Below are 23,277 nucleotides of genomic sequence, written 5' to 3'. Positions count from 1 at the left end.
ATGATTAAAATTTAAGGGTGATTTAAAATCAGGTAAAAATTTAAAGCTATGCAGGTAGTAGACTAATATCTACAATCATATGTATTCATATCAATGGTCAGGAGTATAAATACCTCGGTGTAAACTCATACACATTACAGTTCTTATTAAGCACTAACCGTTGAAAGATCATCATGAAAGTATTCCTTGCTGTTTGTTTATTCATTGCCTTGGTAAGTTTGTTTTTCGAACACATGAACCTCGAACTTATTTTTTAATTGAATTTCTCTCCCTTCAGTCTTCTGCCGAATATGTTGTAAAGACTCGTGAAAATCTCTTGCAATTCCGCAACGAATGTGTGGCCGAATTGGAAGTCCCCGAAAATCTCGTTGAACAATACAAGAAGTGGCAGTATCCCGAGGATCCTTTGACCAAATGCTATTTGAAATGTGTCTTCACCAAATTTGGTCTTTTCGATGCTGAGAATGGTTTCAATGTCAAGAATATTCATCAACAATTGGTGGGTGTCAATGCCGAAGCCGATCACGATGATGAAATCCATGGAAAGATTGAGTCCTGTGTCGACAAAAACGAACAGAAAAGCGATGCTTGTGAATGGGCCTATCGTGGTGCCACCTGCTTCATTAAGAACAACTTGCAATTGGTTCAACGCAGTGTTACTCCATCTGCTTAGTGATATTTTTTTGTCCTTATGTAAAATTAAATTTTGACCATATCATATAGTTTTGATTGCAAATATATTTTTAAGATTTGTCCATTTAAAATGCATTGTGTTTTTCTATTTTCCTACGCTACGGTGGAGTAAAAATTCAACTATAGCATAGAAATCTACTTGAAATAAAACGAGTAAAAATGTAGGTATCCAAAGCTCGGCAGGACCCACCACCTCGGGTATATATATATGTAAACCACCTTTTGTCACAATCCGCTGAAAAATGCATAATTTATGGCGTCATAACAGCTTTATAAAAAATAGTCCGATTTGGACCAAAGTAGACACGGATATAGAGAGGTCTAATAATTACAAGTCATTGTTCAATTTTGTCGAACAAAATATTGGTCTTTTTAGTAGCCATATCCAAATATAACACTTATCTGAACCGTATACGACATGGATGTCGAAAAGCCTAATATATGTCACTGTGCCAAATTTCATCGAGATTGGATTAAAAATGGGTCTTTTATGAGGCCAAGACTTTAAATCGAGAGATTGGTCTATATTGCAGCTATGTTTAAATCTGAACCGATCTGGGCCAAATGGACGAGGGATGTCGAAGGGCCTAACACAACCCACTATCTCAAATTTCAGTGAAAGCGGACAATAAGTGCGCCATTAATGGGCCCAAGACTTTATATCAAGAGATCGGTCTATATGGCAGCTATATCCAAATCTGGACCGATCTGGGCCAAATTGCAGAAAGTTGTCGAAGAGCCTAACGCAACTTACTGCCCCAAATTGGGCCCAAGACCTTATACAAAGAGATCGGTTTATATGGCAGCTATATTCAAGTCTAGACCGATCTGAGCCAAATTGAAGAAGAATGTTAAAAGGCCTAACGCAACTCACTGTTCCAAATTTCAGCGGAATCGGACAATGAATGCGTCTTTTATGGGCCCAAAACCTTATATCGAGAGATAGGTCTATATGGCAGCTATATCCAAATCTTGACCGATCGGAGCCAAATCGAAGAAGAATGTTAAGGGGTCCAACGCAACTGACTGTCTCAAATTTCGGCGAAATCGGACAATAAATGCCCATTTTATGGGCCTTACTCACAACACAACTCACTGTACCAAATTTCAGCAAAATCAGATAATAAATGTGGCTTTTACGGGCCCAAGACCCTAAATCGGCGGATCGGTCTATATTGGGGCTATATCAAGATATAGTCCGATGTAGACCATCTTCGAACTTAACCTTCTTATGGACAAAAAAAGAATCTGTGCAAAGTTTGGGCTCAATATCTCTATTTTTAAAAACTGTAGCGTGATATGAACATTCAGACGGACAGACGGACGGACATGGCTAGATCGTTTTAGATTTTTACTCTGATCAAGAATATATATACTTTATAGAGTCGGAAAGGATTCTTGTTTGAACCGTTGGGTGGAGCGGACGTATTGTTATTTCACTCCGCAAGAATTTTCCTGTAACTCGTAATAGGTCATTGTTTTTGGAAGAAAAATTTAAGTCACTCAAGGATAGCTGCGATAGAGGCATCCATTAGGAGGTTAATGATCTGCGTCTGTTTCCAGTGGAACGACAGATCTACGGCCTGATACCACCACAACATCTGCACTGGTGGTATCGGCTGTAGTACGTTGTCTGCAGCTGAAACCTCGACTGGTGGAGCGGCTGCTCCAGGCTCCACTAGCCGACAGACGACTGGTCAGCAGGGGCTTTTGGCGAAGACACCTGGTTGGAGTCTAAAGGACAGTGGACTGTCATCAGTATACTCCGATGTCCTTGCGGAATTTCCTGTGTCTCCTCCATTTTGTGACAATGCAGGCTGGTATCGAGGCCGATACAAACTAATTGCCTTCGGCGATGAATGAACAATTGAAATGTATCGTTGTGTGCTAAAAAAGATTGGTGAGATCTGGCCAGGTGCTGCACTAGATTTAGTCAAGAAGGAAGACCAATGGCGCATGCTTGGATACCAAGTATTCCCTCAGATCCTGAAGCGATACTTAGAAGATTAAGGGAATGTAATCCCAATCTTTGCAGTACTCGTACTAAACTCCGGCTGTCTCGCCTCGACCTCAACCAGTCTGAACGGGTTGCATCCTACGGATTCAGCAAGTTGAAACTAAAGATCTATAGAAGCGATGGGGTTGGGGAATCGGGAGACGACTCATCAGTAGTTGCTGAACACTTGCCTGAGGAACTATCGACAACATCGCTAAAGTCTGGCGGATTACAGGAGACTGAAAATCCCACTGCCACAATCGAGAAAGGAGGGGATGGCATCGAAACGGGTCCCGCCAAGCCCTGTGTGGGTGGGTCACAAATTTGGACTGGGCTTAAAATGCGCGCCAGCGGGGAAGCAAGGAACTCAGAAAGTACTTCCACAGCAGCAGTTAGTGGAGAATCTAAGGAGAAATCATCCACAACGCAAGTGCCCAGTATCCCGAGGAAGAGTGGTTCCACAGCTTTCTCACCTGCCCCATGATGCGTACGGAAGCTCATCATGACAAGTACTATCGATTCTTGTAAGGATGAACTCCTGGTGGAGTCAGAGGACGAGGCTAACACAATAGTGGTGGAAGTTCTGAATCCTGACTAAGGTCCGGTTTCTACGGATAAATCTCCACCATTGTTAGCCGCTTCGGCGGGTTAAAGGACCTCCTGATGGCTGGGGGGTTTGACGTGGTTCTTAGCCAGGAACCATGGGTGTGTGGACTAAGAATTCCGGGATTTAAACTTCTCAAGGGTACGGGTAATGGCAGACACAGAGCCTGTATTCTTGCAAAGGGTAGTCTAAATGTTTTTCTTCTTCCGTCGCTAAGTACTGAAGATTTAGTAGTTGGCAGCCTTGAAATTCTTGTTTTCACATTTTCTTAATCTACTCGCTAATACCTTTCATTTGATATCCAGATCGCCTAGGTTGGGTATCACCTCCATTATCTAGTGGTGGGTATAAAATATAAAATTTTTATGTGCCCGGAGTCGACTCCGGAGTCTGAATTGAAGTTGAGCAATTTGTCTGGAGTCGGAGTCAAGAGAACATCGCTCTATCCCCGCAGTCCTGATCATTTCCGTTCGTAACACCTCGAAATATACGTCTAAAACCCTATAAAGCATACACATTCTTGCAGGTCGGTTGGGATTGTAAATGGGCCAAAGCGGTCCATTTTGATATAGCTGCTATATAAACCGATCTTGGGTCTTGACATCTTGAGCTTCTAGAGGGCACTAATCCAATTTGGTTGAAATTTCGCAAGTGGTGTTTTGGTAGCAACTAACAATAATTAGTTTGATAAGAATGGTTAGAAATGCTTTATAACCTGATATAGCTGCCTTTTAAACCGATCTTCTGAATTTGACTTCTTGAGCTTCTAGAGGAAGCAATTGTTATCAGATTTGGCTGAATTTTCCACATATCGTCTTGATATAACTTCCAATAACTGTGTCAAATGTGGTCCATAACCTTATGTAGCCACTATATAAACAGATCTCCCGATTTGACATCTTGAGCTTCTGGACGGCGTAATTCTTATCCAATTTAGTTGGAATTTTCCATATGTCGTTTTGATATGACTTCCAACACCAAATAGGATCCAAATCGGTTGATAACCTGATATAAAACCAATCACCCCATTTTATCTCTGGAGGGCGGAATTGTTACTCGATTCGCCTGAAATTTTGAAGGTGGTACTTTTCTAAGACTTCTAACACCCATTACAAGTACGGTATACGGTCGAAGAATTTGACAATGCGATCCATGATGGAGGGTATATAAAAATTCGGTTCAGCTTTATCGAAATATGGTTTGATTTGGACCAAATTCGGCACGGACATTGAGTGGAGCAGTGAATATACCCCCATCCTTAGATGGTGGAAATAAGATACCATTTCTCACCATCTTAAATGCATTTGGCCAACTTTCCACATGTCATCTTTGATTACCAGGTCAGGTGTAAATGTAAAATGTAAGATTACCAATTCGCTTTCTATGCTTCAACGCTTTATCACTCATTTAGACGTCTCACAACGTTATAATCACCCATTTGATTATAATCACAACAGCATATGCAAAATTAAAGCCCCATTCAAAGCACGTGCAGGCTCAGCCATATTCACCCATAATGTTGAATAAATTCCATGGGTCTTTGGGAGTTTAAAATTTTTAAACAGCACCTCCTTGCATTGGTAAAGGACCGCGTCGGCTACACGAAAGAGGCCGGAATTGTTTGTCATTGCAAAGTAAAAAGCAATTTTATGTTCAACATTTTTACACATCGTTGCCGCTCTCGTCATTCGTCCTCGTCCTTTTCATTCAATGAAAAACATCCTAAACTTCTCCCGAAGGGACTGTAGTTTGAAATAAAAGTGGAGATTTTTTTGTGTTGCATGCACATGGACGTGTTGCATGTTGATGTCAAATAATTCCAAGGAACTTCTTAAGTTTGTTTCGTTTTGATACATGAATATGTTGCAAAGATCACGATAAAGGAATCACAAAACAAAATACATTTTAATGAGAGTATAGTAACATTAAATGACCTTAAGGAATTCCAAAAGAGAAAGCTATGTTGACTATGAAATATAATTAAAACCTTCAAAAGGAAGTTTCTTTTGATTTGGACTGAATTTTTTTCTATGTTTTGTCAATTCAACCATAAAACTACCTCCACGTGTGGTGAATTACTCCATTTGTTCTTAATTGAAAAGTTGGCAACACCGCCTATTAGTCTGACGCACACATAACTTTGGCCAAGTTCTAAGGCCATAATTTGACCACCACCATAATTTTCAATAGTTATAATCAATATCGACTGTTTTCACTCAGTTTTGGTTGAGATTCCGTTAAAACAAGAGCAATGATCTATCCCAACGAATTGGTGCGCTATAAAAACACCAATTTTGAACACCCCAAAGGATTACAAATCTTTAGTGCATTTTTATCCCAAAGTCGACGTCATAAAAGGAAGCCCAACCTACCAAAAAAGAATCCATCAATTTGCAAGGAATGTTTTCACGGCATCCAATATATATGGGAGCCAGGAGCCCGCTGGTCAGTGCGCATTTTTTGGTGCTTGGTACTGGTTATTGCCTTTGCCGGTTGCATCACCATGTATACCATGTTGACACAACGTCACCACGACCAAGTCTTGGTCACCATCGTAGACACCCCCCGTCTGCCTATTTATGAAATACCATTTCCTGCGGTGGCTCTTTGTCCCTTCAATCACATCAATTGGATACGTTTGAAGGCAGCCGAAGAAAAATTCCTACCCCACAATGCCACAGAAGAGATGCATAAAGCATTCTATGAGCTTTTGGTGGCTCTAGATAATGTCAACTTGTCCTTGCTAGTAAACCTAGCGAATTTTGTAAGTCGCATCTCCACACCTACTGTGGTTCAGAATATCGTCCTCCAGGATTTATTGCAATTTATGGCGTTCCGTTGTAATGAGGTATTCACTGCGTGCAGGTTCGATGAAACCGAAATGGACTGCTGTAAGATTTTTGTAAGGGAACACACAGAGAAGGGTGTTTGTTTGGTCTTCAATTCCCTACTATCGGAGGAGTCAAGGATTAAACAGGTAATAAGGATATTATTGAGGCTGAATGTGAAAGAAATTAATTAAAGATGCGTCAAGACCTATGAATTTTATACACCATTTGCCCTGGACCTCAGTTTTAAATTTATTCGCAAAATTTCTCTTTTGAAAGTAAAACAAGTAAGGAAATTCTGAAATAGGGCAAAGCAGACCTTCTGATATCCTACACCACATGAGTTTAATAAATGCGATTACAAAGACCCTAAAAGTAAAAACGGGACACATTTTTAAGAAATTCGCCAATGATCAGAAGACTCATAAGAGAAACATTCGTTCCTAATTCCGTGAGAATCGGCTAATAAATCACCAAAATATTGCAGTAAAAGTAAAGTCGCCAAAGTCTGCCAAATTTCTTAAGAATCGGTTAGCAAATTAACACATTATTGCAATATATGAAGCCATATCCAAATCTAGACCGATTTCGGCCAAAATCCTCATATTTTGTAATATATTGTAGAAGAAAGCTATTCCAAAATTTTGAGAAAATCCGTTCACAAAAGTTCTTCCAAGATCTCTAAAAGTAAAAATAGATTTATATATATGGCAGCTATATCTTTTTTAATCTGAACCGACTTCGATGAAATTGACCAGTAATGCCAAGAGTTATAAGGGAATCTCTTATGCCAATTTTCGTAAGAATCTGTTTACAAATTACCATATTACTGAAAAATCGGAGGATAATATATATATAGGGGCTATATCCAAATCTGAACCGATTTTTATCAAGTTTGAATAGGCTTCGTCCCGATATCAAAAAATATGTCTACTAATATGAGGCCACCGTAGCGCAGAGGTTAGCATGTCCGGCTATGACGCTGAACGCCTGGGTTCGAATCCTGGCGAAACCATCAGAAAAGTTTTTAGCGGTTGTTTTCCCCTCCTAATGCTGGCAACATTTGTGAGGTACTATGCCATGTAAAACTTCTCTCCAAAGAGGTGTCACTCTACAGCACGCCGTTCGGACTCGGCTATAAAAAGGAGGCCCCTTATCATTGAGCTAAAAACTTGAATCGGAATGTGGAATGTTCATGGGCAAAATTTGCAATTCACTAATATGAAAACGATCGGATAAAAGTGGGCAGACAGAATTAAAAGTGCAAATTGTTCCACAATAGATTCGTTTTTCTTTACTGCTAACAATAGAAAACAGGTCTCAGTCCTTGGGTTCTATTGGGTTGCCCAAAAAGTAATTGCGGATTTTTTAAAAGAAAGTAAATGCATTTTTGATAAAACTTAGAATGAACTTTAATCAAATATACTCTTTTTACACCTTTTTTCTAAAGCAAGCTAAAAGTAACAGCTGATAACTGACAGAAGAAAGAATGCAATTACAGAGTCACAAGCTGTGAAAAAAATTTGTCAACGCCGACTATATGAAAAATCTCCAATTACTTTTTGGGCAACCCAATATATTGAGCATAATACGATCCCGCAGGCAGAGTTCCGAGCGATCACGGAATGGTAGTGTTGTGTTAAAACGAAGAAACTGGCCATCAGTGCAATAACAACCAGGACGATAGGTCACGAACAGTCTTGGAGTGTATAAAGGAGATTAACGCTATCTCTGAGAATGACACAATCCGCATCGTTTGGGTGTCGAATCGGGTGAGGGTGAAAATCCTATGGGGGATGCGGGTCGTGAGAAGACGATGCTTTAACTGAAAGAATGTAAGAAAAAGGTCAGTATCATAACGGGACACATAGGACTCACTTTTGTAAAATCGGCGCGGCAAGTGACAGCATGTGTAGGGCATGCGGCAGAGATGATGAGAAGTTCGAGCATTTTATTTGTCATTGCCCGGTTTTCGCGTCTAACAGATATCGGTACTCAGGTGGGGACACAATCCCAGACATTGCGAACACAATCCCAGATCAACTTAGGGGCGAGGCATGGAAAACTATTAAGGATTTTGTGAGTAGCACGGAATTCCCAAATTAGATTGTTATTACTTTTTATACCCTCTACCATAGAATGGGGGTATACTAATTTCGTCATTCTGTTTGTAACCCCTCGAAATATGCATGTAAGACCCCATAAAGTATATATATTCTTGATCGTCATGACATTTTAAGTCGATCTAGCCATGTCTGTCCGTCTGTCGAAAGCACGCTAACTTTCGAAGGAGTAAAGCTATCCACTTGAAATTTTGCACAAATACTTTTTATTAGTGTAGGTCGGCTGTCATATAAACCGATCTTGGGTTTTGAATTCTTGAGCTTCTAGAGGTCGCAATTTTCGTCCTATTTGACTGAAATTTTGCAAGTAGTGTTTTGGTATTATTTCCAATAACATTGCTAAGTATCAAATCGGTTCATAACCTGGTATAGCTGCCGTATAACCGATCATGGGTCTTGACTTCTTGAGCCTCTAGATCGCGCAATTCTTATCCGATTTGAATGAAATTTTGCACAAAGTATTTTGTTTTGATATCCAACAACTGTGTCAAGTATGGTTCTAGTCGGTCTATAACCTGATATAGCAGTCATATAAACCGATCTGGGGTCTTGACTTCTTGAGCCTCTAGAGTGCGCAATTATCACCCAATTTGGCAGAAATTTTGTACAACGGCTTCTCTCATGACCTTCAGCATACGTGTCTAATATGATCTGAATCGATCATTAGCTTGATACAGCTCCCATATAAACCTATCTCCCGATTTTGCTTCTTGAGCCCCTACAAGGCGCAATTCTTATCCGAATGGACTAAAATATTACCCAATGACTTTTACTATGGTCTTCAACATTCAATTCATTTATGGTCGGAATCGGACAATAACTTGATACAGTTCCAACTTGACAAATGCGATCCATGGTGGAAGGAAGGCCCGGCCGAACTTAGCACGCACTAACTTGTTATACCCACCACCGAAGGATGGGGATATATTCATTTTGTCATTCAGTTTGCAACACGTCGAAATATCCATTTCCGGCCCGACAAAGTATACATTCTTGATCAGCGCAAAAATCTAAGACGATCTAGCCATGACCGTCCGTCTGTCTGTTGATATCACGCTACAGTCTTTAAAAATAGAGGTATTGAGCTAAAACTTAGCACAGATTCTTTTTTTTTATCCATAAGCAGGTTATGTTCGAAGATGGTCTATATTGGACTATATCTTGATAAAGCCCCAATATAGATCGATCCTTCGATTTGAAACAGTGAGTTATGTTAGGCTTTTCGACATCCTTCTTCAATTTGATTCATATGGGTATTTTCTTCAATTTGGCCTAGATCGGTCCAAATTTGGATATAGCACCCATAAAAGGCGAATTTATTGTCCGATCTCGCAGAAATTTAGGACAGTGAGTTTTGTTGAGCCCTTTGACATACTCCTACCATATGGCACAGATCGGTCCAGATTTGGATATAGCTGCCATATAGACCGATCTCTCTATTTTATGTTTTGGGCCCATAAAAGGCGCATTTATTGTCCAATTTCGCCGAAATTTGGGACAGTGAGTTTGTTAGGCTTTTCGACATTTTTCTGCAACTATACCCAAATTGGTCCAGATTTGGATATAGCTGCCATATAGACCGATATCTCGATTTAAAGTCTTGGCCCCATAAAAGGCACATTTATAATCCGATTTCGGTGAAATTTGACACAGTGACGTATGTTAGGCTTTTCGACATCCTTGTCGTATATGGTTTAAATCGGTTTATTCTTAGATATAGCTACTAAAAAGGCCAATATTTTGTTATACACAATTGAACAATGACTTGTTGGTTCTAACCGGAACATATTTCGACAAAAGCTGCTATGGGACATAAGGTATGCATTTTTCACCGGATTTTGACGAAAGGTGCTTTACATATATACCCGATATGGTGGGTATCCAAATTTCGTCCCGGCCGAGCTTAGCGCCTTTTTACGTGTTCTATTTTTTAAACCTTAAAAACACGACTGTACGCTAAAAAGTAAAAATCAACAATGCAAACAAGCACGAAAAAAGCTTTGGAACTGTTTTCTCGCACTCAATCGGCTTTGCTTTCTGCTCTGCTCGGCGTTCACTAAGTTATGCTGAAGCTTATTTGTATTTACTTGTATATAACCAGTTTTCTCGCACTCACAATCTTTATCGCATTGACAATCTCGACTCCGCTTTCAGCGTGCACACTGTTCGCACCCTTATATATGAATGGTTGTGTGGTTGGCATAATTGCGAACGGCCACTGAGGCACAGTGGATAGGGAGTTGAAAAGAGCACAACGGCTACGGTTGTGATAGTACGTAGTCCAAATTAACTAAAGATGTATAGATGCATACAATATTCAGGGTGGCCATTGAAGCACAGTGAGCACAAAGACATATTATGCATGAGACGAAATAGGAGCGTTACAACTTGTTGATTTAAATCGGCTTTCTCTTTCCAGTTAACCGATGTTTTTTATCCCTGGAGAGTACGAGGAGCGGGTGAAGAATCCAGCTTGTCATTTATATTACGCTACAATGCAAGTCTTATGAGACCAAATAGCACTCATCTTTTTAAGTTTAGTGTAAGTACAATCAACCCATCTTTAAATCGGGAATATACAAAGATTAGATTTTTTTTTTGTATCCAGGTGATGATAAAGGAAGCCTATGAATGGGGTGAAACCTTATACCACATTCTTTATCCATTTAATCACAATGATATAAGGGTAACACCGATTATGACGGAAACTTCGTCAAATGCCCGCGCTGTGAGTCCGGAACAACGAAAATGTTTATTCTCGGTAAGCTGTTTCGAATCTCTTGGGTTTCTTTAATAACATGAGACATTTTTAATGCTTAGGATGAAAAATCCGATAAATATGAGCGAATCGATGGTCTGCCTTACAACAAATTGAATTGTCTAGCCCAATGCCAGCATAGATATGTGATGAAACACTGCAACTGTTCTATGCCCATATTTTTCCACAAAATTCGTAAGCACCAAATATTGTATTGCTACGACATATCGAAAAAATAACTTTTTGTGCCCTTTAGGTAATTTCCCGTTAAGAGAGTGCAGAGTCTCTGATTTGGGATGTCTATATAGGCATAGAGGTAGCATGAAGCTTCTTCAAAAATAAAACATTTATTATAATTTTTTTTTTAAATTTAAAGATGTCTTCAACTACTTGAAAGCACCCCAACAGGATTTGTATATAAACGATACCAGGCGAGGTATGGAATGCGATTGCGTGGACGACTGTTTGAGCGTTGTATTTTTGGTTGCAGTCAATGCTCAAGGTTTTCCCAGGTAAACTCTCAATGATTTAAACTATTTTGATTCTCAAGACCCAAGAATCAGGTAACTGAATCTCGATATCAGAGATGTGAGTTTGGATTAAGATCAAGTTGAGTTTTGGATAGTCTTGGACAATATTCCCAAGTAGAAGCGATAAACAACTTGGTAAACAATTCTTGGACATCATCCGCTGTCCCAAACATTTGAAGGACTTAATCACCCATTATAAACCTGAGTAGTATTGCTTAATCTACGTTCTGCCAAAAGCAGCCGATTCAATTCCACGTTACAAAAGAGAACATTAAGATCAAGCTGAGTTTTGGACAGTCTTGGACAACATTCCCGAGTAGAAGCGATAAACAACTTGGTAAACCATCCTTGGACACCATCCGCTGGCCAAAACATTTGAAGGAGAAATCGCCCGTTACAAACCAGAGTAGTTTTGCTTAATTTACGTTCTGCCAAATGCAGCCGATTCCATAGTCTGAAACTGATTTTTCATCTCTTAAAAAGTTTAATTTTATAGAGATTTCAATTTTTATTAACTTTATAAATACTTTGAATTTTTCAAACTCCATTTTTCCATTTTTCAGTGGCTATATAAATAAATCGGTACCAGAGATAATTGCTCACATCTACTATACCAAGAATACTCTGACGAAATATGAAGCGCGCCTGGAGTTCACCAATATGGATTTATGGGCATATTTTGGTGGTGTTTTAGGTCTATGTTTGGGAGCCTCAATGTTAAGTTTTGCGGAAATTGTCTACGCCATGGTTAGATTTGCAATTCGTTGGTTAATAAACAAGTGGAGGAAGACACGTCAACTGAATCGTGTTGAAAATATTCGCTCCCTACAAACTATAAAAGAGTAATCGCATTTAAGTACTTGACCCAGAAATAGCTTTAATACAATAAATTAATTCGAAATTTATGGTGTGTTGTTAATAAAATTTTCATGCCTTATACTACATTTGTGGTACAGGGTATTTTAACTTAGTGCATTTGTTTGTAACATCCAGATAGAAAGGGAGATAGTATCATTGATAGTATCGAACCAGAATCACTTTCCTACTGAAATTGAAATCGGTTCAAGTTTGGGTATAGCTCTGTTATAAACAGGGCAGCTGTTACAAAGTGTTGCGAATTCAAACGACCAGATTTTTATACCCACCACCATAGGATGGGGGTATAATAAACTAGTCATTCCGTTGGTAACACCTGGAAATATTGGTCAAAGACCCCATATAGTATATATATTCTTGATCGTCTCGACGTGCTGAGTCGATCTAGCCATGTCCGTCCATGTCTGTCGAAATCACGATAGCGGTCGAAAGCGTAAAGCTAGCCGCTTGAAAATTTGCATAGATACTTAATATTGATGATAACTGGACCATATCGTTTCAGATTTAGATATAGGTCCCATATAAACCGATCTGCCGATTAGATTTCTTGTGCTCCTGGAAGCCGCAATTTTGCCCGATTTGGCTGAAATTTTGCATTTTGTTTTCTGTTAAGACTTCCAACAACTATGCTAAGTATTGTCCGAATCAGTCTGTAACCTGATATAGCTCCCGGTCTCACGTGAAACCTTGTTCGGTTCCTAGAAGCTTTAATTTTTGCTGGTTTGACGTGGAGGTGGTATTAATGTGGAGGTGGAGGATATATAAGATTCGGCCCGGTCGAACTTAGCATGCTTTTACTAGTTTTACCATAAGCAAGTTATGTTCGAATACCAGATTTTTCTACAATTTGGCACAGTTGCTTTTGTTAAGCCTTTTGACATCCGTACCAGATATGAATAACATGCACTCATAGAAATTTGTTTGTAAAAACATCAAAAATGTTTGCTAAAACAGCAGAAAATCTGCTGAAAAATTGAAGCATACATTTTCTGCTGTTTTAAAATTCAAAAAAGTTAAAAGAGCTCAAAAATGTCGTTCATATTTCAAAATCTTCGTATATTCCATTTTGTTTTTTAATTTTACAATTTTTTGAACCCGCCACTGAAGGATGGGGGTATATTCACTTTGTCATTCCGTTTGCAACACATCGAAATATCCATGTCCGAACCTATAAAGTATATATATTCTTGATCAGTGAAGAAATCTAAGACGATCGGGTCCGTCCGTCTGTCTGTTGAAATCATGCTACAGTCTTTAAAAATAGAGATATTGAGCTGAAACTTTGCACAGATTAGTTTTTGTTCATAAGCAGTTTAAGCTAGAAAATGGGCTATATCGGACAATATCTTGATGTAGCCCCCATATAGACCGATTCGCCGATTTGGAGTCTAAGGCCACATTTATAATCCGATTTTGCTGAAATTTGGGACAGTGAGTTGTGTTAGGCCACTCAACATCTTTCTTCAATTTGGCCTAGATCGGTGCAGATTTGGATATATCTGCCATATAGTACGATTCCTCGATTAATGGTTTTGGGCCCATAAAAGGCGCATTTATTGTCCGATGTCACCGAAATTTGGGACAATGAGTTGTGTTAGGCCCCTCGATATCTTTCTGCAATATGGCGCAGATCGGTTCAGATTTGGATATAGCTGTCATACAGACCAATCTCTCGATTTAAGGTCTTAGGTCCATAAAAGGCGCATTTATTGTCCGATTTCGCCAACATTTGGGACAGTGAGTTGTGTTAGGCCCTTTGACAGCTTTCTTCTATTTGCTGCCATATAGACCGATCTCTCTATTTAAGGTCTTGGGACCAAAAAAGGCGCATTTATTGTCCGATTTAGCCGAAATTTGGGACAGGGTGTTGTGTTAGGCCCTTCAATATTATTTTTAAATTTGGCTCAGATCGGTCCAGATTTGGATATAGCAGCCATATAGACCGATTTCTCGATTTAAGGTCTTGGGTCATAAAGGCGCATTTATTGCCCGATTTTTTCGAAATTTGGAGCAGTGAGTTGCGATAGGCCCTTCAACATTCTCCTTTAACTTGACCCAGATCGGTCCAGATTTTGATATAGCTGCCATCCCTCGGTTTAAAGTCTTGGCCCCATAAAAGGGATATTTATAATCCGATTTCGGTGAAATTTGACACAGTGACTTATGTTAGGCTTTTCGACATCCCTGTCGTATATGGTTCATATCGGTCTATATTTGGTTATGGCTACCAAAAAAAAACAATATTTTGTTCTACAAAATTGAGCAATGACTTCTACTTATTAGACCACTCAATATCCTTGTCAAATGTGGTCCAAATCGGACCATATTTCGATAAAGCTGCTATGGGGTCATAAATTATGCTTTTTCACCGGATTTTGACGAAAGTTGGTCTACATATATACCCGAGGTGGTGGGTATTCAAAGTTCGGCCCGACCACGTTTTCACTTGTTTTTTTAATAATATATAGCAAATGCCTCAATTGTTGTTTAGAAGTTAAAAAATTTTGAATGGATTTATTCAAAAGTTTAAAATTTTTAATTTTATATCAGCAGATCAGTGTTTGCTGATAATAGCCGACTAATTTTTCTGGGTGTAGGTGTGTATCTAGATGAAGCGGCCATATATACCTCTCGATAAACGGGCTGGATCCCATTACCCGATTTTACCGTATTTTGGAACATAGTTCGACATAGTTGTAACGGGTCTATAAATGTTACATTTTTACCGGCTTTCGTTAAAATGTGGTTAATAAATATACCCGAGGTGGTGGGTATCAAAAGTTCGGCCCGACTAAACTTAATGTGTTTTGACTTTTTTGTATACCACTGTGGTACAGGTTATTATAAATTTGTGCATTTGTTTGCAACACAAAGAAGGAGAAGAGCTAGACCAATTGATAAGTATTTCGATTGGCTTAGAATCACTTTCTGATTCGATTTAACTATGTCCGTCTGTCTGTCTGTGCATGTATTCCTGTAATCAAGGTACAGGTCGCAATTGTTGTCCGACTGTCGTAAAATTTTGCACAAGTCAATTGTTTGGTTCAAGGACTATCCCATTTGATTTCGGTTTGAATCGGTTCAGATTGAGATATAGTTCCCATATATATCTTTCATTGCTCCCCTCCCGAAATCAAAAGTCGGACGGTGCCGGAGCTTACTAAGGCACAAGCCTTAGGCAAATGTGAGCCCCGAATTAGTCCATGAACAGAAGATAACCGAGTACCCGTCAAAACCTCAACCGCCAGAGAACCAATATTCTTGGCCCGCTCGAGTAGCTCTCGAGAAATCCGGCACATTTAAAATTTAAAAACAATAAGGAAAGGCAAAAGTCGGATGGTGCCGGAGCTTACTGAGTCACCATCCAAATGCGAGCACCGAATTAAGCCACGAACAGAAGATAACCGAGTACCCGCCAGAGAATTCAATAATCACCTACCTGGGTGTTACAAATAAATACACTTAGTTATAATGCCCTGTACTACAGTGGCTGTGTAGGCTATAAAAAAACAGCAAGCACCGAATTAATCCGCGAACAGAAGATAACCGAGTACCCGCCAGAGAATCCAATAATCACCTACCTGGGTGTTACAAATAAATACACTTAGTTATAATGCCCTGTACTACAGTGGCTGTGTAGGCTATAAAAGTTGCAAGTTCATTTTCCAATTCAACAAAATCCAAATTGACCACTGTGCGGCATGCCGCAGTGCGTCACCTCTCAACCAAAATTGAACCAACCTCTTTTGAATAGCTATAACTATTTTCCCGGAATAAAGTAAATCAATTAACTTTTGTTTATCAAAGTTGGAAACTTTATTTGAAGTCTGCTACACTCAAATAACAATTTACCTACGTAAATACGTCTGGTGCATATTCTAGTTCCTTCAGCCTATACCCCAAAAATTAAGTGACTTATTGGGTAGGAACTTATGTCCCCATACAATGACTTTACTTGAGTTATCAGTGTTGTTGCCAAAAACATGGAGGACGCAACGGTTGTGTTGTATCCAAACGACTTCGCGTATTTTAAAAACACCAACTTTCAACATCCTTCCGGTCTACTGAGATTTAAAGTTAAGCCACCAGCCAACACTAGGCAAATAAAGATTCTTCAAAGTTTATTGAAATTCTGTGGCAGCAGTCTTCATGGAGCCAATCGAGCCATCGATTCTAACAATCGTTTATTGGTCCGACTATTTTGGCTATTAATTGTCGTTGGAGCTTTTGTCGGTTGCTTTGTCATGTATTGGAAGTTAACAGGCCGCCATCAAGAGGAAACACTTATGACGGTTGTAGAGTCAGCTCGGAAACCTATTCATGATATAGAATTCCCTGCCGTAGCCATTTGTCCCTTCAATCACATTAACTGGATGCGTAACAAATCGGCTGAAGAAAAATTTCTTCCGCAAAATCCTACCGAACAGATCATTAAAATTTTCCATGACTTACTAGCCGCTATGGAACGCTTGACTTTTATAACACTCGATGGTGTGGAATTGTTACTGCGTAATGCATTTGTACCCAAGTCTTTGGAAAATATTATACTCTATGACTTGGCCCTTCATATGGCATTTCGATGTGATGAAATTTTTGTTTGGTGTGTTTATGATGAGACTCAATTGGATTGCTGCAAAGTATTTATCCACGAACGCACTGAAAGGGGTATATGTTTGGTCTTCAATTCGCTGATATCTGATGAGTCTAAGATAAAACAGGTAATTGGTTAAATGAATATCTTACGGTCTTACATTGATTTGAAATTATTTTAATTTGTTTAAGACTTTATCATATAATGTAGATTTTTTAAAAACCACCGCCAAAGAACAGGTGTATATTTATTATATCAATTCGTGTAATAGCTCTAAATATCTATCAAAGTATTTATATTGTCCCACAAATTATAAACTGTTATTTTTTATGAGTTTAGTTTTTCGGGGTGGCAGTATTGCTTGATAATTGGGTCGAAACATTATCTGTGAAAGTGTTTTGTATACTCTGCCATTTCATCATGAAGAAACTCACAAATGATTTCTAATCACTTCTCATTCTTTTTGCTGAAGGGCTCATTTTTTTGCATTCACTCATCTCGTTGTCTTGGTGTCTTGTTGTCTGCTTTACTCAGTTCTCAATTGTCTCATATAGTGTTGTATTTTTAAACGAAGACTTCAGTTAATTAAATACTCTATGATTGTTAACGTGTCTTGAAGCAGAAATAAATAGTCTTGCTCAGGCCTTTGATGCAAATGTAATTTTTTTTTACAACAACTTCTATAGGGTGATTTTTTTGAGGTTAGGATTTTCATGCATTAGTATTTGACAGATCACGTGGGATTTCAGACATGGTGTCAAAGAGAAAGATGCTCAGTATGCTTTGACATTTCATCATGAATAGACTTACTAACGAGCAACGCTTGCAAATCATTGAATTTTATTACCAAAATCAGTGTTCGGTTCGAAATGTGTTCATTCACCGTTCAGCGATGAGGCTCATTTCTGGTTGAATGGCTACGTAAATAAGCAAAATTGCCGCATTTGGAGTGAAGAGCAACCAGAAGCCGTTCAAGAACTGCCCATGCATCCCGAAAAATGCACTGTTTGCTGTGGTTTGTACGCTGGTGGAATCATTGGACCGTATTTTTTCAAAGATGCTGTTGGACGCAACGTTACGGTGAATGAACACATTTCGAACCGAACACTGATTTTGGTAATAAAATTCAATGATTTGCAAGCGTTGCTCGTTAGTAAGTCTATTCATGATGAAATGTCAAAGCATACTGAGCATCTTTCTCTTAGACACCATGTCTGAAATCCCACGTGATCTGTCAAATACTAATGCATGAAAATCCTAACCTCAAAAAAATCACCCTTTATTTTGAGGCTGTCCGCAAGTTTATTAATGCTCAACATTGAATGAGTTGCGTTTTGTTTCGCTGGTTATTGGTGTGAACTTCAACAAAAAATAGTTTGCCAAAAAATTCGTTGTAGAGAGAGTAGTTTGTGTGAGAAATTCAACTTGAGGTTTGAAAACAATTCTTAACAGAGATATATTGGTTGTAGAGAAGTTCGTTGTAGAGAGATTAAAATAGGTGAAAATGTCTGAAAGAAATATGTGCTCAATTATAGGAAAGGTCGTTATAGAGACTGTATTTCACACTATGTTAATGTGCAATTTTGAGGTAAACGACGAATCGCGGCCACGAAAAATTGTAAACAGACCTCAAGTGGTGCTTACAAATTATTTTTTTCTTGGTAAATCTTCGATATTTGGAGAAGAGGCGTAATGCAATGTTCTCTATCGATGTCCTTAAAAAACAAAATCGAAATCATTTTCGAGGGAAGAAAATGTATACAGTTATAAAATTTACGATTAGATAAAATATTTGAAGTTCGACAGAGCCCGGCCAGGATTCGAACCTGGGACCACGGAGCAACGGCGAGAGCCAATGCCGTTGTCTTAGCGTTCGAAGCCATCAATACAACTTCCAACAGATGCACAAAATCATGTGTGGTACGGAAGAAAGTGTAATTTACCACAGACAGAATGTCTGCCATTATACAAAAATAAGCTTGGTTAATATGGTAATTGTATCATAGATGCGTTTTCGCAATTAACACGATTTAAATACAACATACCAACGCACGGCCCTTGAAGCCATCACACCTAATATGGTTGAAAAGTCTTCTAACCAAAGACGTAACGCGTCCCATAGTGGTTGGTGCGTGTTGCTACCTTTGGCTTTCCTTTTCTATTTGCATCTTCGATCATTCAGCTCGTCTCGAAAGAGAAACAAACAAAAATTTTAAGATTTAATGATCTCGCCCTAACAGGCAAAAAAACTTGAAAATTTAAAATATTTATATACGACCTATAACCAGGGATCCGGAGCAAGTACATTTTTTTCCACACTGCTCCGCTCGGGCAAACATTTTTTAACTCCGTTCGGGATTATTTTTTCGTTCCGCTCCCGCTCCTTTATATTTATATTGACTATTTGTTTATAAATATGCTTCTTATACCCACCGAAATTAGAAAAGTGTTATATTTAGTTTGGCATTAAGTTTGCAACATCTTTCAATATTCTACTCCAATTATATGTTTTCTTGATCTACTCCAATTATGTGTTTTCTTGAAAACGAAAGATTTTGTTTACCTTAAATTTCGTAAAACATGCCATATCTATGTTGGAATGCATACTATAATTAAATTTCTATTGTATATATCACGAGAAACGTTAAGTGATATCAAACCATAAAAGAAGAAAACTTAGAAAATATAGGCAAAACTATTTTTTTTTTTCGTTTTGCGTTTTTGAAAATCGGAACAGGCCTGTATATCTTTATAAATCCCCCCTGTATACCGATCTCCCGATTGTACTTCTTAAGCCCCTAGAAGGCGAAATTCTTATATGATTTAGATGAAATTTTCTATATCGGTTTCTTTTATGACCTTGTCAAGTATAGTCTGTATCGTCCAATAACCTGATATAGCTCCCTTATAAACCGATCTCTCGATTGTAATTCTTGAGCCACTAGAGGGCGCAATTCTGATCGGATTTGGCCAAAGTTTTGCATAATAATTTCTTCTATAACATCCAACATAGACACCAAATATGGTCTGCCTCCGTCTATAACGTTTTATTATTCCCATAAAAAGCGATCATCGGATTTTAGTTCTTAAACATAACGAGAAACTGTGCAAAGAACTGAAAAATGCGATCCAGCAGGTTTTTACTTGCTTTGACTTAAAGACGACCTTTCAATTTGGGCCATCGGTTAATATGAGAGCTATATAGCGCTATGAACCAATTTGGACCATACTTGGCACATTTGTTAGGTTAGGTAGGAGTGGCAGTACGTTACAGGCTCATTTAGACAATTTTAAGTCCATTGAGATACCACTGTAGCGACAGACCAAGGCTTCTGGCGCAAATCGAACCCACGACCCCTGCACTGGTAATCCAAGCACGCTACCAACTCGGCTACCGGGGCGCCCCACATTTATTAGAAATTTCAACAATCGTGTAAGAATAGCGCATTCCAGAAGCTCAAAAGTCAAGATCTGAGCTGGGTTTATATGGCAGCTTTATCAAAACTTGGACCGATATGACACATTTAGAATCCCGATCTACCTACACTAAAAGGAAGTGTTTGTGCAATATTTCAAGTGCCAAGCTAAACTCCTTTGAAAGTTCTCATGCTTTCGAGAGACAGACTAAATGAACTTGTCTAAATCGACTTAAATTGTTGGAACGATCAAGAATACACTTTCTTGAGTCTCTTGAGATTAATCTTTCTATGAATAACAAACGGTGGAAAGTATAAAAATAAGTATTGAAAAGTTTTTTATCATGTTTTCGGAGCGTAGCGGTTTCAAAAACCACTCCGGGTTCTTAAGATGTCGCTCACGCTTCTCTGTCAAAATTAGGCGTGCTCCGCTACACTACACGCTCCTCTGCGCTCTGCTCTGAGTCCCAGCCTATAACTAAATCTGATCCGATGTTGAAGAATTTTTGTAGACATGTAAACTTCTAATTTCTCATTCCAAATTTATAAAGATCGTACCAAAACTATAACTATTACATAAAAATTATGTATTGGGTGAAAAATAATTATGGGTGATATATCTGAATCCAAACCGATTTTTTCGAATTTTGTATATTCTTAATTTTTTGATAATAAAATAAATGTTTCTTAATTTTCATCAAGCTTAGACTCTTCCTTAAATTAATCTCCATTTTAAATACCAAATTCAACACTGTGATATTTCGAGAGAATAGCTTCATTTGATTAAACGTTAGCGTTAACCGAATACCAAGATAATCTCAGAATTTTATTTTATTGGATGTTATGGTCTAGAAATGGCAAAAAAAAAATTAATTCAATCCCACTACTAATTGCAAATTTTGCCAATGAACATTGCACTAAGGAACAGGGGCAAACTTTTCACATATCAATGAGTGCAGTCTGATTTAAGATATATGCTCAATGATAAAGGGCCTTGTTTTTATAGCCGAGTCCGAACGGCGTGCCGCAGTGCGACACCACTTTGAAGAGAAGTTTTTACATGGCTTAGTACCTCACAAATGTTGCCAGCTTTAGGAGGGGAAAACCAGCGCTGAAAATTTTCTGATGGCCTCGCCAGGATTCGAACCCAGGAGTTCTGCGCTTCGGTGGCCTCCATAATCCCATTGTTTGACTTCAAATATTTATTTATGAACAAAAAAAACGAAATAAATCTATTTTCTCACTATTTGCTTTATTTCCAAATCTGATTTACTAAAACCCAAATGAAATGACCTTTTTTGGAATAGCTACAGACATGTGCCTGAATAAAGTAAACGCAAACTGCTATTTATCCAAGTTTAAAACTTTTTTTGATGTCTGCTACATTCAAACAGCAATTAACCTAGTTACACTTGATGCACATTTCACTTTCTTCGCCCTGCTCCCCAATTATTAGATGACTTATTGCCAGGAACTTGTGTCCATAACCAACCTCTTCAATTGAGTTATCAATATTGTTTGCAATAACATGGAGAACGCAACGGTTGTGTTATATCCAAACGATTTCGCCTATTTTAAAAACACCAACTTTCAACATCCTTCAGGTCTGTTGAGGTTTAAAGGAAGGCCACCAGCAAAGAAAAAGCAAATAAAGATTCTTCATAGTTTATGGAAATTCTGTGGCAGCAGTCTTCATGGGGCCAATCATGCCATCGATTCTAATAACCATTTGATGGTGCGACTATTTTGGCTTTTAATTGTAGTTGGAGCTTTTGTCGGTTGCTTTGTCATGTATTGGAGATTAACAGGCCGCCATCAAGAAGAAATACTTGTGACAGTGGTAGAGTCATCACAGAAGCCCATTTATCACATAGCATACCCAGCCGTAGCCGTTTGTCCCTTTAATCACATTAATTGGATGCGTCACAAATCGGCTGAGGAGAAATACCTCCGTCAAAATCCTAGCGAAGAGATGATTAAAATTTTCTATGACTTACTTGCCGTTATGGAACGCCTCACCTTTACTGGACTAAGTGCCATAGAATTGTTGCTGCGCTATGGAAATATTCCCAGGTCTATAGAGAATATCATCCTCTATGACTTGGCCCATTATATGTCATTGCGGTGCGATGAAATTTTTGATTGGTGTATTTACGATAGCACTCATATGGATTGCTGCAGAATATTTGTTACCGAGCGCACTGAACGGGGTATATGTTTGGTCTTTAATTCGTTGATATCGGATGAGTCTAAGATAAAACAGGTAATTGGTTTGGTGAAAGTCTCACAATATTCTAAATATTTCAAGTTATTGCAGTTTGTTTAATACCTTATCACATTGTCATTCACATTTATATCCTACACCACCACTGTGGTACATGGTATTATAAGTTTGTGCATTTGTTTGCAACGCTAAGAAGGAGAAGAGTTAGATCCATTGATAAGTATACCGATCGACTCAGAATCACTATCTGATTCGATTTAGCCATGTCCGTCCGTCCGTCTGTCCGTCTGTGAGTTCATGAATTTTTGTTAGCAAAGAGCAGGTCGTATTTGATGTCCAATCATTACGAAATTTTGCACACTTTTGTGGTGCAAGGACTAACTCTATTGATTTTGGTAAAAATCGGTTCAGATTTAGATATAGCTCCCATATGTATGGTTTTCCCAGATTTATATATAGCTGTAGGTAGCTACAATTTTCAACCGATCTGCACAAAATTTGGCACAGATAGTTATGTTACTGATTTTAACATATCTGAAAGATTTCTTCGAAATCGGCTCAGATTCAGATATAGCTCCTATTTATATGTATTGTCCGATTTGCACTTAAATGGCCGTAGTTGCAACAATTTTCAACCG

At 38.5% G+C, this 23,277-nt stretch overlaps 4 protein-coding genes across 4 annotated transcripts; all 4 read left to right on the top strand.

Annotated features, from left to right (window-relative positions):
* The first annotated feature begins 136 nt into the window (after positions 1 to 136).
* Positions 137 to 708, top strand: LOC106080600 (general odorant-binding protein 99a-like). Its single transcript, NM_001311231.1, is given in 4 exon segments — positions 137 to 212; positions 278 to 544; positions 547 to 553; positions 555 to 708. Coding segments are annotated over 4 exon segments (432 nt in total). The 5' UTR covers positions 137 to 173; the 3' UTR covers positions 674 to 708.
* Positions 709 to 5,544: 4,836 nt separating this feature from the next.
* On the top strand, positions 5,545 to 16,016 carry LOC106080566 (pickpocket protein 19). The gene is made up of 7 exons (XM_059363885.1): positions 5,545 to 6,270; positions 10,664 to 10,786; positions 10,853 to 11,005; positions 11,065 to 11,197; positions 11,379 to 11,514; positions 12,096 to 12,374; positions 15,875 to 16,016. Exons 1-7 carry the CDS (start codon positions 5,545 to 5,547, stop codon positions 16,014 to 16,016), a joined length of 1,692 nt encoding a protein of 563 aa, XP_059219868.1.
* Positions 16,017 to 16,391: 375 nt separating this feature from the next.
* Positions 16,392 to 17,138, top strand: LOC106080565 (pickpocket protein 19-like). Its single transcript, XM_013241983.2, has one exon. It carries the CDS (start codon positions 16,392 to 16,394, stop codon positions 17,136 to 17,138), a length of 747 nt encoding a protein of 248 aa, XP_013097437.2.
* A 4,805-nt stretch (positions 17,139 to 21,943) lies between these two features.
* On the top strand, positions 21,944 to 22,741 carry LOC131995308 (pickpocket protein 19-like). Its single transcript, XM_059363871.1, has one exon. It carries the CDS (start codon positions 21,944 to 21,946, stop codon positions 22,739 to 22,741), a length of 798 nt encoding a protein of 265 aa, XP_059219854.1.
* The last annotated feature ends 536 nt before the right edge of the window (positions 22,742 to 23,277 follow it).

This window comes from Stomoxys calcitrans, chromosome 2, assembly GCF_963082655.1.
Source record: "Stomoxys calcitrans chromosome 2, idStoCalc2.1, whole genome shotgun sequence".
Classification (NCBI taxonomy): domain Eukaryota; kingdom Metazoa; phylum Arthropoda; class Insecta; order Diptera; family Muscidae; genus Stomoxys; species Stomoxys calcitrans.
The sequence above is the reverse complement of the archived record's forward strand: the minus strand, read 5'-3'. Positions and strand labels throughout refer to the sequence as shown.